Source organism: Brachyistius frenatus, unplaced genomic scaffold, assembly GCF_029030835.1.
Source record: "Brachyistius frenatus isolate BFR_SWC_R1_liver_20210118 unplaced genomic scaffold, ASM2903083v1 Contig_131, whole genome shotgun sequence".
NCBI lineage: Eukaryota > Metazoa > Chordata > Actinopteri > Embiotocidae > Brachyistius > Brachyistius frenatus.
The window spans coordinates 516,675-536,932 of record NW_027210730.1 but is presented as its reverse complement, the minus strand read 5'-3'; the positions used below and the strand labels follow the sequence as shown (position 1 = coordinate 536,932).

General features: G+C 41.5%; 2 protein-coding genes across 5 annotated transcripts in view; one reads left to right on the top strand and one right to left on the bottom strand.

The window, feature by feature from the left end:
• Positions 1–12,934, top strand: part of lsp1a (lymphocyte specific protein 1 a) — a 32,589-nt gene extending 19,655 nt beyond the window's left edge. For all 3 annotated transcript variants that reach the window (XM_069714513.1, XM_069714512.1, XM_069714510.1), the window contains exons 8-13: positions 1,381–1,462; positions 3,129–3,266; positions 4,387–4,485; positions 5,367–5,453; positions 5,928–6,027; positions 12,239–12,934. In XM_069714513.1, the coding sequence (XP_069570614.1) occupies positions 1,381–1,462; positions 3,129–3,266; positions 4,387–4,485; positions 5,367–5,453; positions 5,928–6,027; positions 12,239–12,261 (529 nt within the window). In that variant the 3' untranslated portion in view covers positions 12,262–12,934. The remainder of the gene's footprint in view (positions 1–1,380; positions 1,463–3,128; positions 3,267–4,386; positions 4,486–5,366; positions 5,454–5,927; positions 6,028–12,238) is intronic.
• prr33 (proline rich 33) lies at positions 4,292–15,372 on the bottom strand. 2 transcript variants are annotated; one of them, XM_069714506.1, is made up of 4 exons: positions 15,251–15,372; positions 14,804–14,851; positions 11,470–11,892; positions 4,292–5,436 (listed from the first exon to the last, which is right to left on the bottom strand). In XM_069714506.1, the coding sequence occupies exons 3-4, from the start codon at positions 11,875–11,877 to the stop codon at positions 5,413–5,415; spliced, it is 432 nt and encodes a 143-aa protein (XP_069570607.1). In that variant the 5' UTR covers positions 11,878–11,892; positions 14,804–14,851; positions 15,251–15,372; the 3' UTR covers positions 4,292–5,412. The 2 variants fall into 2 exon arrangements, with proteins under 2 accessions (XP_069570607.1, XP_069570606.1); XM_069714505.1 differs by lacking the exon at positions 4,292–5,436 and having other exon boundaries at positions 6,544–11,892; positions 15,251–15,356.
• Positions 15,373–20,258: the final 4,886 nt, after the last annotated feature.

Genomic DNA, 20,258 nt, shown 5'->3' with positions numbered 1-20,258 from the left:
TCCACCTCTCCACCCGTCCACCCCTCCACCCCTCCTCCGCCACCTCTCCAGCCCTCCACCCCTCCACCTCTCCACCTCTCCACCCCTCCACCCCTCAGCCCTGATTCATGGCTCGTCTTAAGTGTGTCCAGATGCAGTGCTGTGTGTTCGGGGGTGATCGGTGAGGTCCGGTGGCTCCAGGATGTCTGCTGCAGGAAATGATCATCTCTGAGGAGCTCTCGGAGGGAGGAGGCCTCTGTGAAGATGCTTTTATTTTGAAGTAGCCGTATGAGCAACACGTTCGGACGAGGAATGTTGTTTGCTGGCAGCTGAACTTTTCACTCCTGTCGCTGCTTTTTGTGAAGTGAGCTGCATTTTATGAGGTGCAGGAAACACTCAGGAGTATCCCTCCTCTTACTTTACTGCTTCAAGTCACCTTCAGCTGTGAATCCTGTGAGCAGCATCTGGACCATCTTCATCCCAGCATAGATGAGATCGGCTGGTCTCCACCATCAGGTGTAAACTTCGTCGGCGCTCCTCCGATATTATAAAATGAAAGATGTAGATGACAGGTGAGGTTTGCTCCCCTGCTGTGATGTGATGGTGTCACCCGGTGGCCGTGAGACTGTTTGGGAAGATGGTGGACGTTGATTTCAGACAGCTGGAAAAAAGAATGAAACGAGGCTCAATCTGCAGAGAGCGACAAAAAAAACCTGTCCGAGTCGTCGCAGTAAAACAGGCCGACGGATCTCATGACAGCAACTGAAGTGATCCAGTGAGATCTCAGTTTCTGTTGTTGAGTTTCCCAGAAAGTCACATGCCATCACACGGCCATCATGAGTCCTATTTACACATTAACACACGTCGTTCATTAATCATATTCACTATAATCATCAGCTCCTCGTAACACACAACCCGCCACTTTATACTGTGAACTACACAAAATCAATACTCCCATTAACTAAGCATTAAAATTCATGTTCAGTTAAATCTTCAGTTTAAAACACGTCGGTGAGTCATAAAGAAAAACTTTTATTTAATCAGCCACCAACCCAGATGACTTCCTGGAGACGTCTGCTGGTCTGATTCTCGATTTCTCTGGTTTTGATTGAAGTGTGAGGATGTAAAACTGATAACAGTGAATACGGAGAACAAATACAGAATGATTTTACAGATAGGAATCTTTAATGAACTAAGATTTTTATTTTGAGGGGGTTCTCATGCTGCCATAAAAACTCAATTTTCGACCTTGAATATTTATCTTTAACATGATTAAGATTCAGTGTAGAGCTGACCGACCGTTTCACTTCTATAACTTGAACATGGTTTGAGAGAGAAATGATCAGAGATGTCGTCAAAGGAGAAACGTGAACAATCAAACTCGTGTTTTCTTTGAACCAGTAACAGTTTTAAGAAGACGCAGCCGCTCGTCCTCACGTCCAAGATCGACGATAAGCTGGAGCAGTACGCCCACGCTGTGGAGGTCAGTTCTCACACACACACACACACACACACACACACACACACACACACACACACACACACACACACACACACACACACACACACACGCACGCACGCACGCACGCACACGCACACGCATACACATGCTTTTACTGCTGCAACTCTCCTCCTGTCATTTAAACGAACACTTTCTCATCTTCGCTGGAAGCAGCAGAAGAACGTTCACTTGTATCGAAATGACTCAAATTATTGACAAAATAATGTTTGTGGAAAATGTGTAAAAAAGTATCGACAGTAAAAATAAATTCACCATTTTTACTGTCAATATTTTTTTCCATCTTGTAGAATGTAGAAATGCAGGAAATATGTCGTCTGCATATGAAAACCGCTCCAGTGGAAACACATCAAACACATGGAAGAAAAGCAGCTAAAGTAAAAGAGATCCAATCAAAATAAATAATTTGCCACCTGGAAGCATTTATTTTTCTCTTATTTTCAGCTGCATGTATTTGTTGTTTCATACGGACACTAGTTTGCTGAAAATGACAACTTTTAGCCCAGAAACATTTTCCTTTGACTGATTGATTTTTGCTCCGAAACAGCTGGATGGAGATCGTTTGTTATGATTGTAGTAGATCAGAAACGCTGCATGTGAACGACCTGATCAGGACGTGATGTACATTTCTTTACTGCAGTAAAAGGAAGGAGGAAATATTTTAGTTTTATTTGTTTGGGAGGAGACATAATAGTGACCAGATCACGTTTAATATTGACATAATGAGAACACTTTATTGAACATATTTCATTGTACAATTAAACTTTTTCCAGACAAAATATCAAATCTTACCAACATGCGCTGCACTTCTTACTGCATACTATGTGTGGAGGAGGTCTGTGAGGTGAGGCAGGTTTCCAGCGGATATGTGAGAGATGTGATTCTACGAAGGTAGAGTTACCAGAGCACACACAGAAGACCATTGATGAAGGTGATGAATGTTTTCATCGCCGGCCTCCTCTCCCTCCTTCTTGCAGGTTATTATTACACCATCATTCATGTCTGATGACAAACTGTCTCACTGTAGTTTTCATCACAGGTGAGAACAAAGAGAAAATGGAGGATTTCGGTGTCATTTCAGTCTTTTGTTGTCAATCATCCTTCATTTTCTGTCACCATTTTTACCTTTAAACATTTTCTGGTGTTTTTTTTCTGCCCAGTCTGCTGCAGGTTTTAACTTTCAGACCCTCATTGTTTGAAAGCGGCTCAGGGTTCGAAGCAGCTCTGACCCTTTTTGTGCTGCGTTCACAAACCTCTGCAGCACCTGAGCGATGACACATGGTTGTTGTTTCTGCGTGTCAGGGAGATATAGGACGGGAAAACCCGACGTTCACAGCTCTTTTATTTTTATCTTTCCGTATCCCTGTTCCCTCTTTTCACCTCAAGCTGTTCTCGAGCTGATTAACAGCATGTTGTTTGACCTGAGGATAAATCCCAGACTTTTATTTATGGAGCACTAAAAAAAACAAACAGGTTCAACACAAACTTAAATAAAGAACAGAAAGCACAGTTGTGAAGGAGAAAGAATATTCTCACCGTACATATTCAGAGATGACATTAAATTGTTTATACACAGTTTGTAGAAAGTGCAGCATACACAGGACGAACTAACCTGCTTGTCTTTGTGCAGAACTCTCAGGACGGCCGGGCAGTGAAGGCGTCGCTGACCGACCTGCCCACCTCACCAGAGGCTATCACCTCCAAGAAGAGCCTGTTTGAAGCCGGGGAGGCCTGGAGTCAGAGTCCCAGCAGGGCAGCCACCTGCAAGGTGAGGAAACACTCAGGCAAACTGTCCGATGTCTGCGTCACCATAAATCACCCAAATGAGTCAAACTTTACATCCCTGTGTGAAAGACTTCTGTGACTCCCTCTGGTGATATTAAAATGACATTTCGACAGACAGATCTACCTGATAAAGAGCCTTTATGTTTTCAAAATGTACAACCCAAAACGTTGGGTCACTGTGTGAAATGTCAATTAAAAGAGAATGTGATGATTTGCAAATCACATAAATCAATATTTAATTGCAAATATTCCAAAGACAGCATATCAAATGTTGAAACGGAGGAATTTAAAAAAATAATGTTCCTCAACTTAAAACTACAAAGAATTAGTGGATTTCATCGTCTACGGTTCATAATATCATTAAAAGATTCAGAGAATCTGGAGAAATCTCTGAACACAAGGGACAAGGCTGGAAACCAATATTGGATGGTGGTGATCTTCGGGCCTTCAGGCAGCACTGCATTAAAAACACACTATTCTGGAGTGGAAATCACTGCATGGGCTCAGGAACACTTGTGCAAACCATCGTCTGTGAACACAGTTCATCGCTGCATCCATAAATTCTGGTTAAAACGCCACCGTCCAGGCAAAGTGGAAAACTGTCCTGTGGTCTGCCAATATGGACATTTTAAATAATAATAATGTCATTCCAACTCTTCGTTATGTTCCTGTATAATTCATGTCAGTAATTTTATATATTCCATTTGTTCATTTAACTGTAGTTTGTCTTTTTAATCCACTAAACCAGTGATTGAATATGTTCTTGTATATTTGTTGATCAAATCTAATGACATTGTTTAAAAAAAAAAAAAATCGAATGAATGAATGAATATGTTTTTGTTTAATATTTTGTAATGTTTCCTCCCCCTCTATGGAGGCATACTTTGTCCCCCCACATAATGGGACTGGTCAGTTTGATCATGGAGATCACAACCACCTGTGGGATTAATTACTTTATGTCTATCACCTGTTTTGTGATATCTAATTTTCTATAGAAATAAAAACAGCAAACATCAAAACTTTTCATTTTTGAGGCAGGCTGATGCTAAAGAAACATCTGTGTTCCAACAAATAACTTCACAAACAAACTTTTCATCATTTAGGACACTGAGGGTCTGAAAGTGGGCGTGGCCAACAGGATCACTCAGTGGGTGAAAGGCCCGTCGGACAGCAGCAGCAGACAGTCGCTCTGCAGACCCGCTGTAAGTCACAAACACAACACTTCCTCCTGGCAAAGTTTATGAAAGCACTTCTGTGTTTCTTCTTTTCTGTGGACTTGTTAATTTATAACTTCAGGCAGAAATTTGTGGCATTTATGTCAAAACTTGTGTGATGAATGATGAAAATGGATTTTAACTCCAAAACCAGCATCAGAAAAGACCTTTCATCAAAAAGTAAATGTTAAAACTTTTGTTTGATGTTATTCAGGATGTGAAGGGATCCTATATGTTTTTGTAATCTAATTTGTTTTTTATATTTTCATGCAAAATATTTTTTAACAACAACAATAACAAACAAGCACCAGGACAGAATGAGGGAGGTTTTTTTTTTTAATGAATAGTCTCTGGTTTCTAAATCAAAGTCGACCCTGTGTGTAGCAAGTTTTAATGAACAGAGGAGCTGCAGTACTTGAATCAGCAGTGATGTGTTGCATTCAGGTGCAGTTTGTTATGTGAGGTTTCCCTCTAGTGGAAAAGCAAGATACAACTGTCAAACAGTTTTCATTTGAATAAGATTTCATTCATTCATGGAGTAAAGTGAATAAAAAACAAACATCTTAAATTGATTTAAATTCATGAAATGAGTGTTAAGAGAAGAAAAATAAATTTAAAGAAGAAAATTAAAGAAACAAAAATGTAATCTTGGTTGATCATAAAAGGATCAAAGACAAAATGAATAACAGTAAATCACAAAAATAATTTTAAAGGAAGTTCAACTCGGATTGGTTTGTTTAATGTACACACTACATGTGTGAAGAAGGAGTGTGTTTGTCCACTCGGTACTTCTGTGCAGCGTCTCTGATGAAACGTGTCTGCTGAACTCAGAATGACCTTTTTGTTTTGTTTATTGGTCAATTTGTCAGGATTTGAAGCCTGGAGACGTGATGCAGAAGAAGAACATGTGGGAGATCATTGGAGACTCATCAGGGAGGCCTGGGCAAACACAGAAGGTGCACACACACACACACACACACACACACACACACACACACACACACACACACACACACACACACACACACACACACACACACACACACACACACACACACACACACACAGGTAAATGTTAAACATAAAGCAAATCACAAGCAAGAAATGCTTATACTTTTCCTTAGCTTTTTTCCCCATGTGTAACGATGCTACAGGTTTATGTTACCATGGAAACATTTTTAATTAATAAGTCAAGGATTCAATTCATTAATCAAGCAATAATTTTGGTCATTTGGAAATACAGTACTGACAAAAATATAGTAATTATTTCAATAAATTGTTTGTAAAATACAGCATTATGTCTTCTGTTTCTTTTTTTCCTTTTTTTTTTTACAGTTTTAATGGTGTTAAATTATTAAATTCTCTTCTATGGTATTTAAATGGTCTTAAAAAAAAAAAAGATACAAGATTTTGTTCTCATCTCTCCTCAGGGTTCAGCAGCTGGTAAAAAGTACAAATTTGTCATCACTGGCCACGGAAAATATGAAAAGATTCCTGTGGACGATGAGGAATTCACCAACGGAAAATCTGGTAGGTTCATTGACAAGAAGTCTAAAAATATGAGAAAGGTTTAAAAATAAATAGAGCAGGTTCTCTGATTTAAATTATCTATTAATTAATTAATTTGTTTCATCTGTAAAATTATACACAAACGCTGGAATATCATTTTTTAATATATTAAGTATTAGCATTTGCGCAGCCACTCTAAAGGGCGGACCAATTGGCGACCAGTGTCGGTAGTTAACCCTGTCTGTCCCGCCTCTCCTTCACAGTGATTGGACGGATGGTGACAGTGACGAGCACAGCGTTAATATTTTTCAACTCTGGCTGACTGGAAAAAAAAATTGCACAATAAACACTCAGCACCTCGTCAAGCTGCTGATGTTTATTAAAACAATTAAAAAAAAATCGTGCCATCATCAACCTTTTGCCGTAATTGTGAGATTGAAATCCGCATCTAATAATTCAATTTCAGACTTTTTCTCTCTTTTGAACTTGCAAGAACCTGTTGATATTGATCCGTGGTCAGAAAATGGCAGAAATGTTGAAGTCAAATCAAGTTTATTGTTTTACACCTTTTTGCAGGGTGTCAGTACAGAGAGCTTCATAATAGAAAACAACACAGTTCAAAGTGCTACACTTAAAAAAATAATAATAATAAGATCAGCGATAATAAAATACAGTGAAGTAGATGACCTGAAATACACAAGTCACAGTTGGTTTTCTAATGAATGCAAAGCTGTAAAATCAGTCTGAAGCAGAGTTACCCACATACCAGTCCTGTAAAATGTTTTTTTTTTCTTTATTTTTACATTTTCTACCATTGGAAATTTGAAAATAGAAAATCAGACTTGTCTATATTTCGTGTCCTTTTATCAGTGGAAACTTTAATTTGCTTGTTCCACAAAAAATCCAAGTAAACCCAATATGAGGGAAACTCTGCTTCAGGTTATTTCTGAAAGTGAATCACAGGAAATCAGGTTTTGAATCACAGGAAATCTAACCACTGAAGATAAAGCAAAGATTAATCAGTCACTCCAGCACATGCATTCAAAAGAATACTAGAAATAACTTTTCTTTTCTCCCACTAGCTTGAAAATAAAAGCTTGAAAGCTAAACTTTGGATTGCCAGCCCTGCATCACAGTCAACCACATTCCTTCTGTGCATCTTGACCCATTGACCTCCATCATAGCAGAGGCTCCTCTTTGCCTTTCTTCTCTAACAACTTAAATAAACTTTTAGCTCGGCGGCCATCTTGAGGTATTTTATTGTACCATAAATGTATTTAAATCGTTCCTGCTATTTTTAACTTGCCAAACTTGCCTATCTTACATCTATCCTGGATCACTGGCGGTTCACTGCACACTGTCTGCTGATGGTGTCCGTCACAAACACTACTTTATGCTAATAATGACATGTGCTACATTTTATTTATGTAAAATCTATCCTGGTTCAACTACTAGTAAGTAAACTACAGTGTATATAAGGAGGCGAATGAGCAAGAAATTTCTATTAATCTTATACTTTTTTCTCAAATAACATCACAACCAATGACAGAGAAGGAGATAGGAACAAATAGAAACATACGGTGAAGCTTTAAAATCAATGGTATTGTGTAAAAAGAACAAACTGCTTGTAATATGTAAATATTCAAATTAAACTACGACAATTGTCACAGATTCAAATAAACTCCCTCGTATCGGCCTATCCAATCCAATCTAACTGGCTTTCTGCACTTAAAATGTTCTTTAAATTTTGATAGACAAATCAAAACCATCTACAGCATTAAAAAAAAAATAATAATTCAAAAACCATGTTACTCTACAAACACGTTCATTATCTAGTAAAAGGTTTTACCCTGAGGCAAGTAGCACCATTTTGAATAAAACTGGATATTTATATATATAACTGAGGAAAAAAACAACATTTTCCTCACAGATTTTTTGTTTTAAAATCATTTAGTTTATTTGTATCTATAAAAAAAGAAAAATACAGATATTTAAATTATTCACTCCAAGCTTCTTTCACTAAAAAGCATTTTTTAACATTACTGCGTGAATAACGTTCTAAATCTTGAGTGAGCAATATTACGATCTATATTTTTTGTGAATGTGTGATGAAAGGAACAAATGAGAAACTCTGAAATTACATAAACGCTTTAATCCGATGTGACGTCTGAATGACTTTAAGACAAATAAAGCTCTCTTTTTCCAGCTACTCCACAAACATAAACATGTAACATCCAGTCACGCAAAGCATTTGTCAAGTATAAAGTTCAGGCCGAGTTTTCTTAAACACTGCCACAAACATCATTCATTTACACAGACTACCATTTTAGACCTATACAATATTTCTGTAGCTTAGATTTCTGCACCTTTACATTAAACATTAACGATAACTTTTTTTTATTTTTTCTTGTTAACATTTTCATAACGGCTCTTCACATTAGACACAGGTTAAGTAGCGGCGAACCCCCTTGCTGTTCTATTAAAGTCTTTTGCTTCCTCCTCTTTACCTTTCCGCCCAATCAAACCCATTTCAAACACAGTAGAAATTTTCGTGACGGGCCTCGACGCCGCCTCTTTGAGCCTTTTAGCGTCAAACTTTGGACTGAAAAGCAGCACGGGCAGCCGGTGCGCAAATGAAGGTATCTCTTTCAGCTTATCCGTTTTCTCTTCCGTCTTCTCCTCTTCGCTTTTATTTAACTCAATCTGATGCATGATGTTCTCTTTGGAGGAAAACATCTGGAAGAGCATAGCGTCCCACATCTTTGTTGCCTTGGGAGGGGCTGCGGTTTGGTTTTCGTCCTCGGCGCCAGGCTTGTCCTCAGCTTTGTCCTCAGCCTTGTCCTCAGCCTTGTCCTCAGCCTTGTTCTCAGCCTTGTCGTCCGGCTTCTTCGCCTCACTCTGGTCCGGCCCAGCGACCTCCTTCTGAGGGCCCGTCTCTGGAAATACGGGCTCCTCCTGCTCCACCACCATGTGCTTCTTAAGTCTGGACCAACCGCTCGGTTTAGACTTCACTCCCTTTGGTTTTTTTATGATTTTAAGAAGAGGCTCGGCTGCTAAGGGGGACTCATCGCCTTCCTTTTTCTCAGGTGCAGATGTAACTGCCGAAGCTGAATCTGCCTTCTGATATTTCCCTTTGTCATTGGTACCTGATTCGGCAGCAGGTGCCTTAACAGGCAGAGCGGGTGCTACTGAGCTTGTCTTTGAGCCTTTGGGCTTAATATCGATGGCAGTTACGGGCTTCACTGGTTCTTTTTGTTCTGAGACATCAGCTTTTGACTCAGTTTTGGCTTTCTGCTCAGCAGTCGTGACTTCAACTTTGCCTAAAAGTTTCTTCACTGCCTTCAGGGGGTCGTGGTTGCCACCTTTAGGCAGATGACGTTTGGCTTCAGGAGTCTTTGGTTTGGTTGCTTGAACTGGTGTTTCCATCTTCTGTTTCTCTGAAGTTTTCCCGTCTGCTGTCGGAGGTTTAGCCTTTGGTGCTTCTTGGATCATCGTTGTTTCTTGTTTTTCTGCAGATACCGTACTTGTCTCTTGAATTGAAACTGTTCCCAGGGAGTCGGATGCTTGTGAAACAACAATGATAGGGATTGAAGGAGTGACCTCAACCTTCTCATTTCTTTGATGGGGTTTATCTACATCTTTGAGGGTTTCTTTGACTTTCGACACCTCAACAGTAGATTGTCCCTTCACAGATTGTTCTTGACTCGGTGATATGTCTTGTTTACCTTCAGCCTCCTCTTGAGTAGACGTCGTTGAACTTAAGATACCAAATGCTGGAGAGTAAGTCTTGATTCCGCCGTAAGCAGCATATTCAGCCGGGGTCAGTCCACGGTAAGGCGACTTTTGAGACACTTGGGTTGGGGTTTTAGGTCTCTGAAAGACTACAGATGATACGCCAGGTGATGTCCCATATGTAGGCGTCTTTGGTCTTTTATAACCAGGCGATGTGGTCATATGTCGGGGCGCCCCATGCGTTGGAGTCCTAGGCTTCTGATAGCCAGTCACTGCTGGTGTCGTTGACACAGATGTTGGAGTTATAGGTCTTTGGTAGCTCACCGGAGCAGTTGGGATCTTTACTTTTGTCAGATCAGGCTCTGACTTTGACATACTTTGTTGTATTGGTTTAGTTGCAGGTGTCACGTCCAAGTGAATGTCCCCATTCAATTTTGTTTCGGGAGTCCTTGAACTCTTCACACTTTGGGAGGCAGATGAACCGTTCACAGCAGACACTGTTTGGGGGGTTCTTGACCTCTCTGGCTCTACTGTGATTGGTGACACTGCAAACAAGAGAGGATTGGTTCTTGAGATTTCAAAGACGGGTGTTGTAGCCCGGCTCACATGGTATGCTGGGGTTCGGGGACGTCCTGCTGTTCTTAAAGTGTGGAAATCAAAGGTTGGTGTTTTAACTCTGTTTTCAGATGTTGGAGTGGCTCGTTTGAGTTCAGATGTTGGGGTTGCTCTTTTGATTTCTGATGTTGGAGTAGCTTTTTTGATTTCTGACGTTGGGGTTGCTTTTTTGATTTCTGACGTTGGGGTTGCTTTTTTGATTTCCGACGTTGGAGTAGCTTTTTTGATTTCTGACGTTGGAGTAGCTTTTTTGATTTCTGACGTTGGGGTTGCTTTTTTGATTTCTGACGTTGGAGTAGCTTTTTTGATTTCTGACGTTGGAGTAGCTTTTTTGATTTCTGACGTTGGGGTTGCTTTTTTGATTTCTGACGTTGGAGTAGCTTTTTTGATTTCTGATGTCGGGGTTGCTTCTTTGATTTCTGATGTTGGGGTTGCTCTTTTGATTTCTGATGCAGGAGTTCTGATTACATGAATCTCTGCCATTGGAGTAGTGCCTCTTTTAATATCAGCTGTTGGTGTTTTCCTCTGGGGATCTGTGCCCAGTGAAGGAGGCTGAGCTGTTGGTGCATCTCTTTTATCCTCAGATGCTGACGTCAAATCTTGTTTTGTTTCTGGTGGTGTCCTATGTTGAGGCACTGTGCTGCCAATAGCAGTCAATCCGGCTGTGTCGTACACTGGTGGTGTTCTGGATGTCTCGTAAAATGACGTGCTGGCCGTGTACATCCTAATTTGAGGGACATCAAACATTGGTTTGGGTGATCTCGAGGGCTCGGTTGCTTTAAATGTTGGACGTGGACTTTTGGATTTGACAAGCGGGATCAACACAGTCAGAGGTCGAATCATAGCTTGACCACCTGCTGCTGTAGGTAGAAACGGAAGTGGACTTGTGGGTTTCAACTGTGGCGTTGCTACAGCTGCAACAGGTCTTAGACCAGTTTGAGTTTCAGCAAATGTGCTTAAAGCTGGCTTTTTAAATTCAGCAGCTGGTACTGTCAGCTCGAGCAAAGAGGAAGCCGGCAGAGATATTTTGGGTACCGCTGGCTGGGTGACTTGCCCCATAGCTGTTGAGACTCCAGAAAGGTGAGCTGATACAGAAAACGCAGATACTGCGCTGACCTGCGGCAGGTAGGAGTATGAAGGGACCCCCACCGTCTGAGACGATGCCCTCGCAGCTCTGCCGTAAGCTGCACGCTGCGGGTAAGGAGACGCCACATGTTGATATAGCGGCCTGACGATGAACCGTGGAGGCTGCTGGATGTGGATGCTGTGCAGTGTCTCCGGAGTCCGGGGAGGGGTGGAGTGGTCGCTGTGCTCGAGGTCAGGGCTTGCTTCATTTACAGGGGAAAGGCTGGAGCGGAAAGGTTGGGCAGACTGCGATGCCTGAGCAGATGTCTTCTTCTTTGCGGTCTTCTTGAGGAGTTTCTGGAGACGAATGTTGTCCTTTCCAGGCTTGGGCAGCAGGGGGGGAGGGTACTGCTGGGAAAGCAGGCCTGGCTGGGTGAAAGTACCATAAGCGACAGCCATGAGTGCTTCAGCACCCTGCGGAGAAAAAGGGAAAAGAACGTCAAAACTAACTGAGGCAACAACTCGGTAAAAACTGCACATCATATGCAAAATTAGATTAGTTTATTTTGCAGTGATCACCCTTCCTGTAATATTAAAGTCTTTTGGTTCCTCAACTTCCATTTACTATCAGTTTTAAATTAATTTAGAATCCAGCTTCAAAATATTCTGGCAGCCTTTTAGCCAAAGTTGATGAATTAATTATTTTTTCAGTTGAGCCTAAAAGTGTTAAAAGTTCTCTTTACAAAATTAACTTGATAGCAAGTTGGACGAATTTGTGATTTCTACATTTCTAAAATGTTCCTTTTTGTTTCCTTTACAGATTTATATCATGATGATTACTGAGGTGCTGTCGTCTCTTCAGTTTCCATCTTGGCGATAAAGACGTCAAACAGTTGCAATTCTCCAGCAGTTACAGTCTGAATACTTTCTGAGTTTAAACCGAGAGCTCAAGTCCAAAATTCATCAAATGTTTATATTTGTTAAATTTTCTGTCTGTTTTCAGGTAAATTCTTTTTAATGTTAGTTGTATAATTGTCTTTTGAGAAACTTGTCCGATTTTTTTTTTATTTTTATTTTTTATAGGAAACATTTTCCGATCATGTAAAACTGACGGATCACTATTATTTTACCTGTTGTACACTTTGGCTAAGGAACAATCTAAAAAAGCTAGGATTGGGAGAGACGTACATATAAAAGATGTAAATATTTCAGAGTTCATGATGATTATGATGATGATAATGATAGTAGTGAAGAAGATGATTAGGCGTATGTCGTATTTTGGCTTACTTTATACCCAAAATGGACTTTGATTTGGAATCTGTTACAACAATAAGTTTAACTATGCACACACCTGCTTCATACAATTAAACACTATTTCTTGTGTATGTTTTTGGTGTCTTGGGTTTTGTCCCTGTACTACTGCTAACATTTTGTCACCTTTAATACTCATTTATTTAGACATCTACCTGTTTATGTTTATACCCCTTTGAATAAATTAAAATCATTTTCTACTTTAGTCCTGCCATCCACCTGTTCTCATTTTAGATTTTATTTTATCAAACAGCTGCAGCCTAAACACAATATTACAGATGTTTTTTTTAAATACTCACAAATGTTGCTACTTCAGAGAAAAGTACCAGATTTACCAGATTTCAGTAGAGATTTGTGTTCACGAGAGAATCATTATGATTTAGATTTTCCTGTTAGCCCATCATCAAGCCAAGATACCAAAATGTTTTAGGCTTAAAAAGAAGCCTGTAAACTCTCAACAGAAGTGAAAACATAAAATCATGAGTCATCACTAGTGTTCTGCTTAATAAAAAATAGAAATCAGCACAGCCATCTGAAAAAAACTAAACCAAAGAATCAAGCTGAACTCTTCGCGGATGATGTTACCACTTCACAGCTGATCCTGGACGCCTTAACGCAGCCTAATTTTAGTTTGAAGGCAAAGCGGATGCCAGCCAATCACCTGCTTCTCTTTTTTAAGACTCCTGGCTTTTCACAGGCTGCATCACTTTCCTGAAAATAATAAATCAGAGTGCTGTAATGCACTTCAGACAGAGTCTTTGCAGATTCAGCAGGGCATCAGAACCAACACTCAGTGTAACAGGAGCACTGTGTAAGATAAATGTATAGAAATGAGTATTATATTTCAGCATCAACTGTAGACACATGAAGTCAATTCTTCTGAACGTAGCCTGTCTTTGCAGGTCATTTGGTCTGGTAATATTTTTTTGGTAATATTTTCCATCATTTTTAAGGTTCAACATGTCATTTTAGGTGAAAAACACAAAGAAGTGACAAGAAATTGTCAATTTGAGACCTTAAATCAATCTGTCGTTTCCCTATAGCATTACAAAAAAATCTGATGAACAATCAAATAAAACATTTGACAGTTCATCCTGGCAATGGTATTAGAAGAAAGTACATGTGGCAAGTAAAAAACAATGAATTTGTGGAAAGCTAGGATATGAGAGAGAAATTTAATATCAACTTGTCCGGCATTCCGTGAGTAAAAACAGAAAACGTGTCCTAATAGTGATAATTTAGTTCTCCAAACTTTTCTCAAGGTACTCTGAACACCCACAAATACAAATGCACGCATATAAATGTGTATATGTATCAGCTGAATGGTGAAAGTGAATGCAGAGCATCTGACCTCATGACATCACAGCCCACTGACACCGGACAGGCCCTCAGGAATGTCCAATCACGTTAGAGGACAGTTTAACATGAAATGGATCATGATGTTGGGGCTTGGAGACATTTGGTGGAACTAGTTTGTACATTGTTTTATTTTGATTTTGAAAAAAATAACATTAAGTCAATCTCAAATAAATAAAAAAAAAGACTTAAAACGAAAATAAGTTGATGATGAAAGCATCCAGAAGGTTCAGGTTGCACATCATGATTTGTGTACAAAAACAAGTGTTTAATATCCTTAGTTTACAATGTGTGTCACCTCAGTGAAATGTAGGCCGGTGCAAACACACACACAAACACACACACACACACACACACACACACACACACACACACACACACACACACACACACACACACACACACACACACACACACACACACACACACACACACACACACACTCGTCCCTCCCTGAACCTGCTGCCGGCCTGACACATGAGATGCTCACTCCTCCTTTTAAGGCTCTGGTACTTTTGGTATTTGGAGTGCCTTCAGGATGCAAGTTCAAAAGAGGAAAGAGTAATAATAGCTGTGTAATAAAAACCAAGCTGCTCCACAATGGCCTCCTTAAGTAAATGAATCCACCCCAAAAAAACTCATCCATCTCCGGTGAGGACGTGAAGCTTTGCACAAACACAACAAACAGTGAGTTTAGATGAAAAATGGAGGAACTTACCAGGTAAAAACTTGTTGCAGATGTTGAAAGCGTGCCAGGCAGGTTCCCCTGAACAGAACAACAGAGACCACCGAGTCAAGTTCACCGTACAACATCAGATTCAACGAGGACGACTTTATTCCCCTGAACTACCCAACAGGAAGATTACAACTCAAAACTAAAATGTGATTATCCTTCCCTCATGCCTTATTTCAGCCAGGACACATAAATGACAGGACGGCGTCATGAAGCAACAGGGAACAGACACAGTGCGAGGCTAACACTTAGCACAGCCCTGGTGGTGCTTTAATGTTCCTCTGAGGTCGAGAAAAAAAACCTGAGCTCCCCGGACACGTTGGACCTCTGAGTGCCGAGGGGCTTTCTGCCCTCGACAGCATCTGTCTAACAGAGCTAACAGTTTCCCCTCGGCTCTATCTGGACAATAAAAGGTAATCATGGTGTGTTTACCTGTGCGACTGCTGCTTGGGGGGCGGCCGGCCGGCTGCTGCCTGCTTGTCCCTGCCTGGAGTGTCAGAACGGCAGGTTCATGTTGAGCCCAACTCGACCCCCCTTCCTACAAATGGAAGGAACAGGCGCCATAGCAGTCCAAAAATAAATCCTGAGCCCCGTGGGCTGCTCAGTGACAGCGGCATCGTCATAACAGAAGAGCGAGACAAGGCAAGATCGCCACAGCGCCTACCGGCCACGGCACCTTATGTTTCACCACCTCAGGGCTCTAAAAGTGGGGTCTGAGGGCCACCCAGGGGTCTGTGGAGGGTGTAACAAGGATCCAACAGGAGGGTCCAAACTGTGCACAGGGTTCACTTCACATTGATCTCGAAGGAATCTGAGCGTTGCCGTAACGACGCTCTTTACGAGACTTGAAGGAATTCTCAAGTCAGAAATCGAAAGTGTCTCAGAACGGCTTCCTCTGAAGGGATGAGATGCAATATTATTCAAACACGCCCCACCTTTCCAGACACTTGGTCCTGGAGGCCATTCATAGTGTGCACCTTGTGTCTACTGATGTGATGCTGAAGGTAAAAGTCCAAATGGGTTATAAAAGTCGTGAACGGGCCTCGATGTGTCCTCAACAGGGTAAAAGGTGTTCTGTTGGTTTTTGGGAGGTTGATTCAGTCATACCGGCTAAATTTCAGATCTCATTGTGTTTTCATCATTCCTCATGTCCCCATGTCATATTAAAGTCCTTGTAATCACAAGTTTCTGACTTTTGTAAGTGTCAGAGTTGTAATAACAACTAGGAAACTAAAAGCTCAGATATATCCAATTTAGCACTACAAAGATTTGGTGCCAGAAAACCAAACAAATACGGATTATTTACTTTAAACCTTTTTAATAGACCGTCTTGGCGACCCAAACACTTGCAAGTCATTTATATAGACATTTTTCCAATGAGTGGATGTCCTTTTGTTCTTGTCCTTGTCAAGGGGTTATGTGGATCCAGTCCTTCAAGGGTGTTAGGGATCATGTGACCAATTGTCTTTTCATGAGGACCTTGTTAATATCGCCTGTGCTTAAACGAGGCTCCATTAGGAGGTACCAACAATCTTTTCGATGCAGGTAAATTTGAGAAACAGATTTTAGAAAGACTGTCCGCACTCTTATTTGCAAGATAACAGATCGTATTTGGTGTGTTCAGACGTCACCAACCTGTCTGCATGGGTTGAAATGATAACGACGTACGTGTAGCTATGTCGTGGCTTTCAGAACATTTATTTCCGCTTGTCCACGGACTGTTGTTCTCATCGTCCCTAGTCTATCCATCCATCATCGATACCCGCTTCATCCTGAACAGGCTCACGGGTCTATCACAGCTGACTTTGGGCGAATGTAAACCCTGGACACATCGCCAGTCCGTCACAGGGCCAACACTTACATTTAGAAATTTAGAATCACCAATTGAATCACCTGGCATGCATGTTTTTGGATGATGGGAGGAAGCTGGAGAACCTGAAGACATGAGGAGAACATCCAAACTCCACACAGAAAGGCCCCAGCCAAGGTCTGAACCCTGAAGCAACATTACACCGCCCAACAGTTGGTCTATGAAATATCAACGTGTGAAATTATTGTTTAAATTCAGCTTTCTATTTCTTTTTATGTCCTCTTATCAGGGATGTCCGGAGGCTTTACGTTTTTTGGGGTTCCTGTTCTTGGACGTTCTTGTTGTTCGGCGACAGTACGAACCACGGCACCACCATGTCGCCTCTTGACCGCCCAAATCTGCACTCTCTGCTAGCGCTAGCACAAATTCCTCTCACTCTAAAAATTACGTTGTCATTGCGTGATACAAGAAATCTGATCTGAGCCACCAGAGCATCCAGCTGAGACGCATCTGTAGAAATCTGACTGGAATTGCGATTCAAACTAAATAGGATTTGGATCCGATAACAAAAATGTTTTATTTCACGTGTTTTTTCATGTCCAAACTTTAAAAACTGATTTGGGAGTCTGAAGAAAGACACAGATCGTTGTTGGGTTTTGTGTTATTCAAGTGAATCCTTTGACTGAGTTGATGGTCCGGGTCTTTAATGGGTCAAATGGTGGCCCAGCTGGTTCTAATAGCTTTTAATGGCAGAATCGCTGAAAGGCTGTTCTTTAATGGGCTTCTAGTAGTTGGTGCTTGAGGTGGTTTCGAGAAAAATCATCAGTTTCTCGAGTCCCCCGTGAGGTTTGGTGGAATTGAAAATCCCCTTCTGTTTCATGTGTTATTCCTATTTATTTTACGTATTTATTGTTTGTGCCAGCAGACAGGTCAGATCAGCTGTGAATAAGAAACAACAGACTCAGACAGGAAGTCCTTGGCCAGACGTTTGTCTATTTGTGTTCCTGTGACATCAATGATTTGACACTCCCACAAGTCGGTGACCGAGAGCCTTCGCTCGTAATTCTGTCATTGTAGCACCCCCTGGAGGAAATGAGAAAAAAATCACTCAGGATCTCGAAGACCGGATCACAAATCCAGCCTATAAATTAAGTTGGGCAGTTTGCTGAATGATTCGTGCTGCAGCTTGTTCAGACTGAACAGGAAGACATTAGTAATCGATCAAACTGATACTGCAGAGGAGGCTTATGAAATAATTACTGAGTTTCTGAAGGAGGATTACACTGGGGAAACATCTCTACTATCACGGTCGTTTATATACTGTCAGATAACTAAACGTAGTTCAGTCCGATGCACCTTCACTTACAGAAATACTGACCTCTGACCCCAAAACAAAATAAATCACTGCAAGCAAACAATTCTGCTCTGCACAACTGAGAGACACAGGAGTCTATATTTGTATGATTGTGCATCAGAGTATGAGGAAAAACAACGTGGCACATGCATTTAACATAAATATATTCACATTTGTAACAAATTACTTATGTAGGAACTGATTTAAACCTTTATTTCCTTGGATCTAACTGAGACTCTGTAAAATCACCACCAAATGGCAAAACAGCTTTGTTTTTTAAGCATGTTATTTGGTATCTGACTTTGTTCTTTAATTTCCATAAACTGCAGTCTGTATAACTGTCTGCGGTATATTTCGTGTTTTTTGGAAGACTGTGCTTGTCCTGTTCATTCTTGCAAACCAGGAAAACGACCGCTCAAAGACCCCAAACAAGAGATGGTTTGATATGTTTTAATATCCAGCCCGGGCGGACCCATTTTTCCGGTTCTTGTCCTCCTTTCACGTCCTGTACGTTGTGATTATAAGTTCTGCTGGAGGTTCAGAAACACCACCTGCCTCGCTTCCCTGACGTCCAACTCTCTTCTCAGATGAAATTTGCTTGCCTAATGCAGCGGCCCCAGAATAGCATCCTGGGGGCATCTTGAGTGTCCCCTTGGCCAAACTTGAGCCTCCCTCCTTAGCACTCAACCCTTCCATCTCCTTATTCAGTGCCAACAGAGGGAGGGTGGGAAGGGATGGAGACGTGGACCCTGCCCCGCCGCGGGGGACAGCCTCGCCTCCAAGCCCGCTCTCCGGCCAATGGGGAGGCCGAGCGGATCGAGTGTCACTATAACAGAAGGACATAATCAGCGCGGTAAGTTTGCAGAACCTTACAGCCTGTCTTGGCCAGCCGGAGCTCGCTTCTTTCAGCGTTTCTGAGGTAAGGAAGAAGGGGAGAGAATGGGGGGTGTGAATGCTAGAGAGGAAGCTCAAGTGCCATGTCCCCAAAACATCACCCAAACTGAGGAGTCCATATGTGTTGAAATCACTGCCATGACTAGTCGAGGCTGCTGCTGAGGTCGGGGGAGGGGGGTGGGTGGGTGAGAGGAAACAGGTGATGAATCACAGAGAAAGTAGGACTCCTTTCGAAGCCGAGCATGTCAACGTTTGTGTCTGAGCTACGAGAAGGAAATGCAGGGTTTTGATTGCACTGATTTAATGACATCTTGCTGGATCTGTGTTTTCAAAGTGAACAAAGAAATGTGATTGTTTTGAGGATGTAACCATGTAAAACCCATAACTGATGTTTAAATACAAATCCACTATAAACGTTCAGGTTTAAAGGTTCTTGCGGTTCTTGCCAGACAAGCAGATGGACTTTGTTGTTGTTTGGGCGGTGGGTTGGTTGGACTCCAGCGGAGGTTAATAACAGGGATTTACAGACGGCTTAAAGCCTTTGAAGCAGCTTTCCACTTCAAGACGCAAAAGATGAGTTATGAAACACCACGAGAACAGCGGAGACAAATCCTGTTGTGGTTTCTTGGTTATGATAAATCAGGGGATATTGCAGGTTTTCTTGGAATATAGCTTACATTTTTTGTTGGTATTCAAAGCTGCAAATGGGCGCGGCATGTCTGTTCATAGCTGGGGGATAAACACTTTAACAACTCGAACAAAGGCCAAGCATGTCCAGACTGGATGCAAAGGAATCATCTAAATGTGGAGTGTTTTTTATGAGCGCCATCATTATGTCATGGTGTAAACACGTCGAAAGAAGCCGGACTTGAGACCTTTAACCTTCACGGTTTATTTTAATTCTCGGGTTGAAGCGGTCTCAGTCGACAGGGAGCCTCGGGGAGATGATTGAAGGAAGCATGTGAGAGCACGGCCACATAAGGAAATGAAGGAGGAATGGGTTGAAGTCCAGGGGAAGGAATCAGATCTTCAGCATTGGGTCCCTCTGAAACCAGATCCAGGACCTGTGCAGCTGTCTGTTGGAAATAGTTGTGATCTTGGTTCGCCTTGGCGGTGGCCTCACCAACTTGATGAGCAATTGATCTGAAATATAATCCCTGACATATTCAATTAAAAACAAATTCAGGTGGTGTGTGTTCATCCCAGTGGGGCTTTGATCCGATACTCCATCCAGTTTCACAACTGAAGGATGAAACGCTGATTGATTTCAGTGGAGACAGAATTTCATAAAAGCTGTTCAGAGCTGACATATTAAAATATGCTTCATATCTTTGATGCCAAGTGGATGCAGAGTGATGGGAGAGAGCAGGAGACCTTCACCA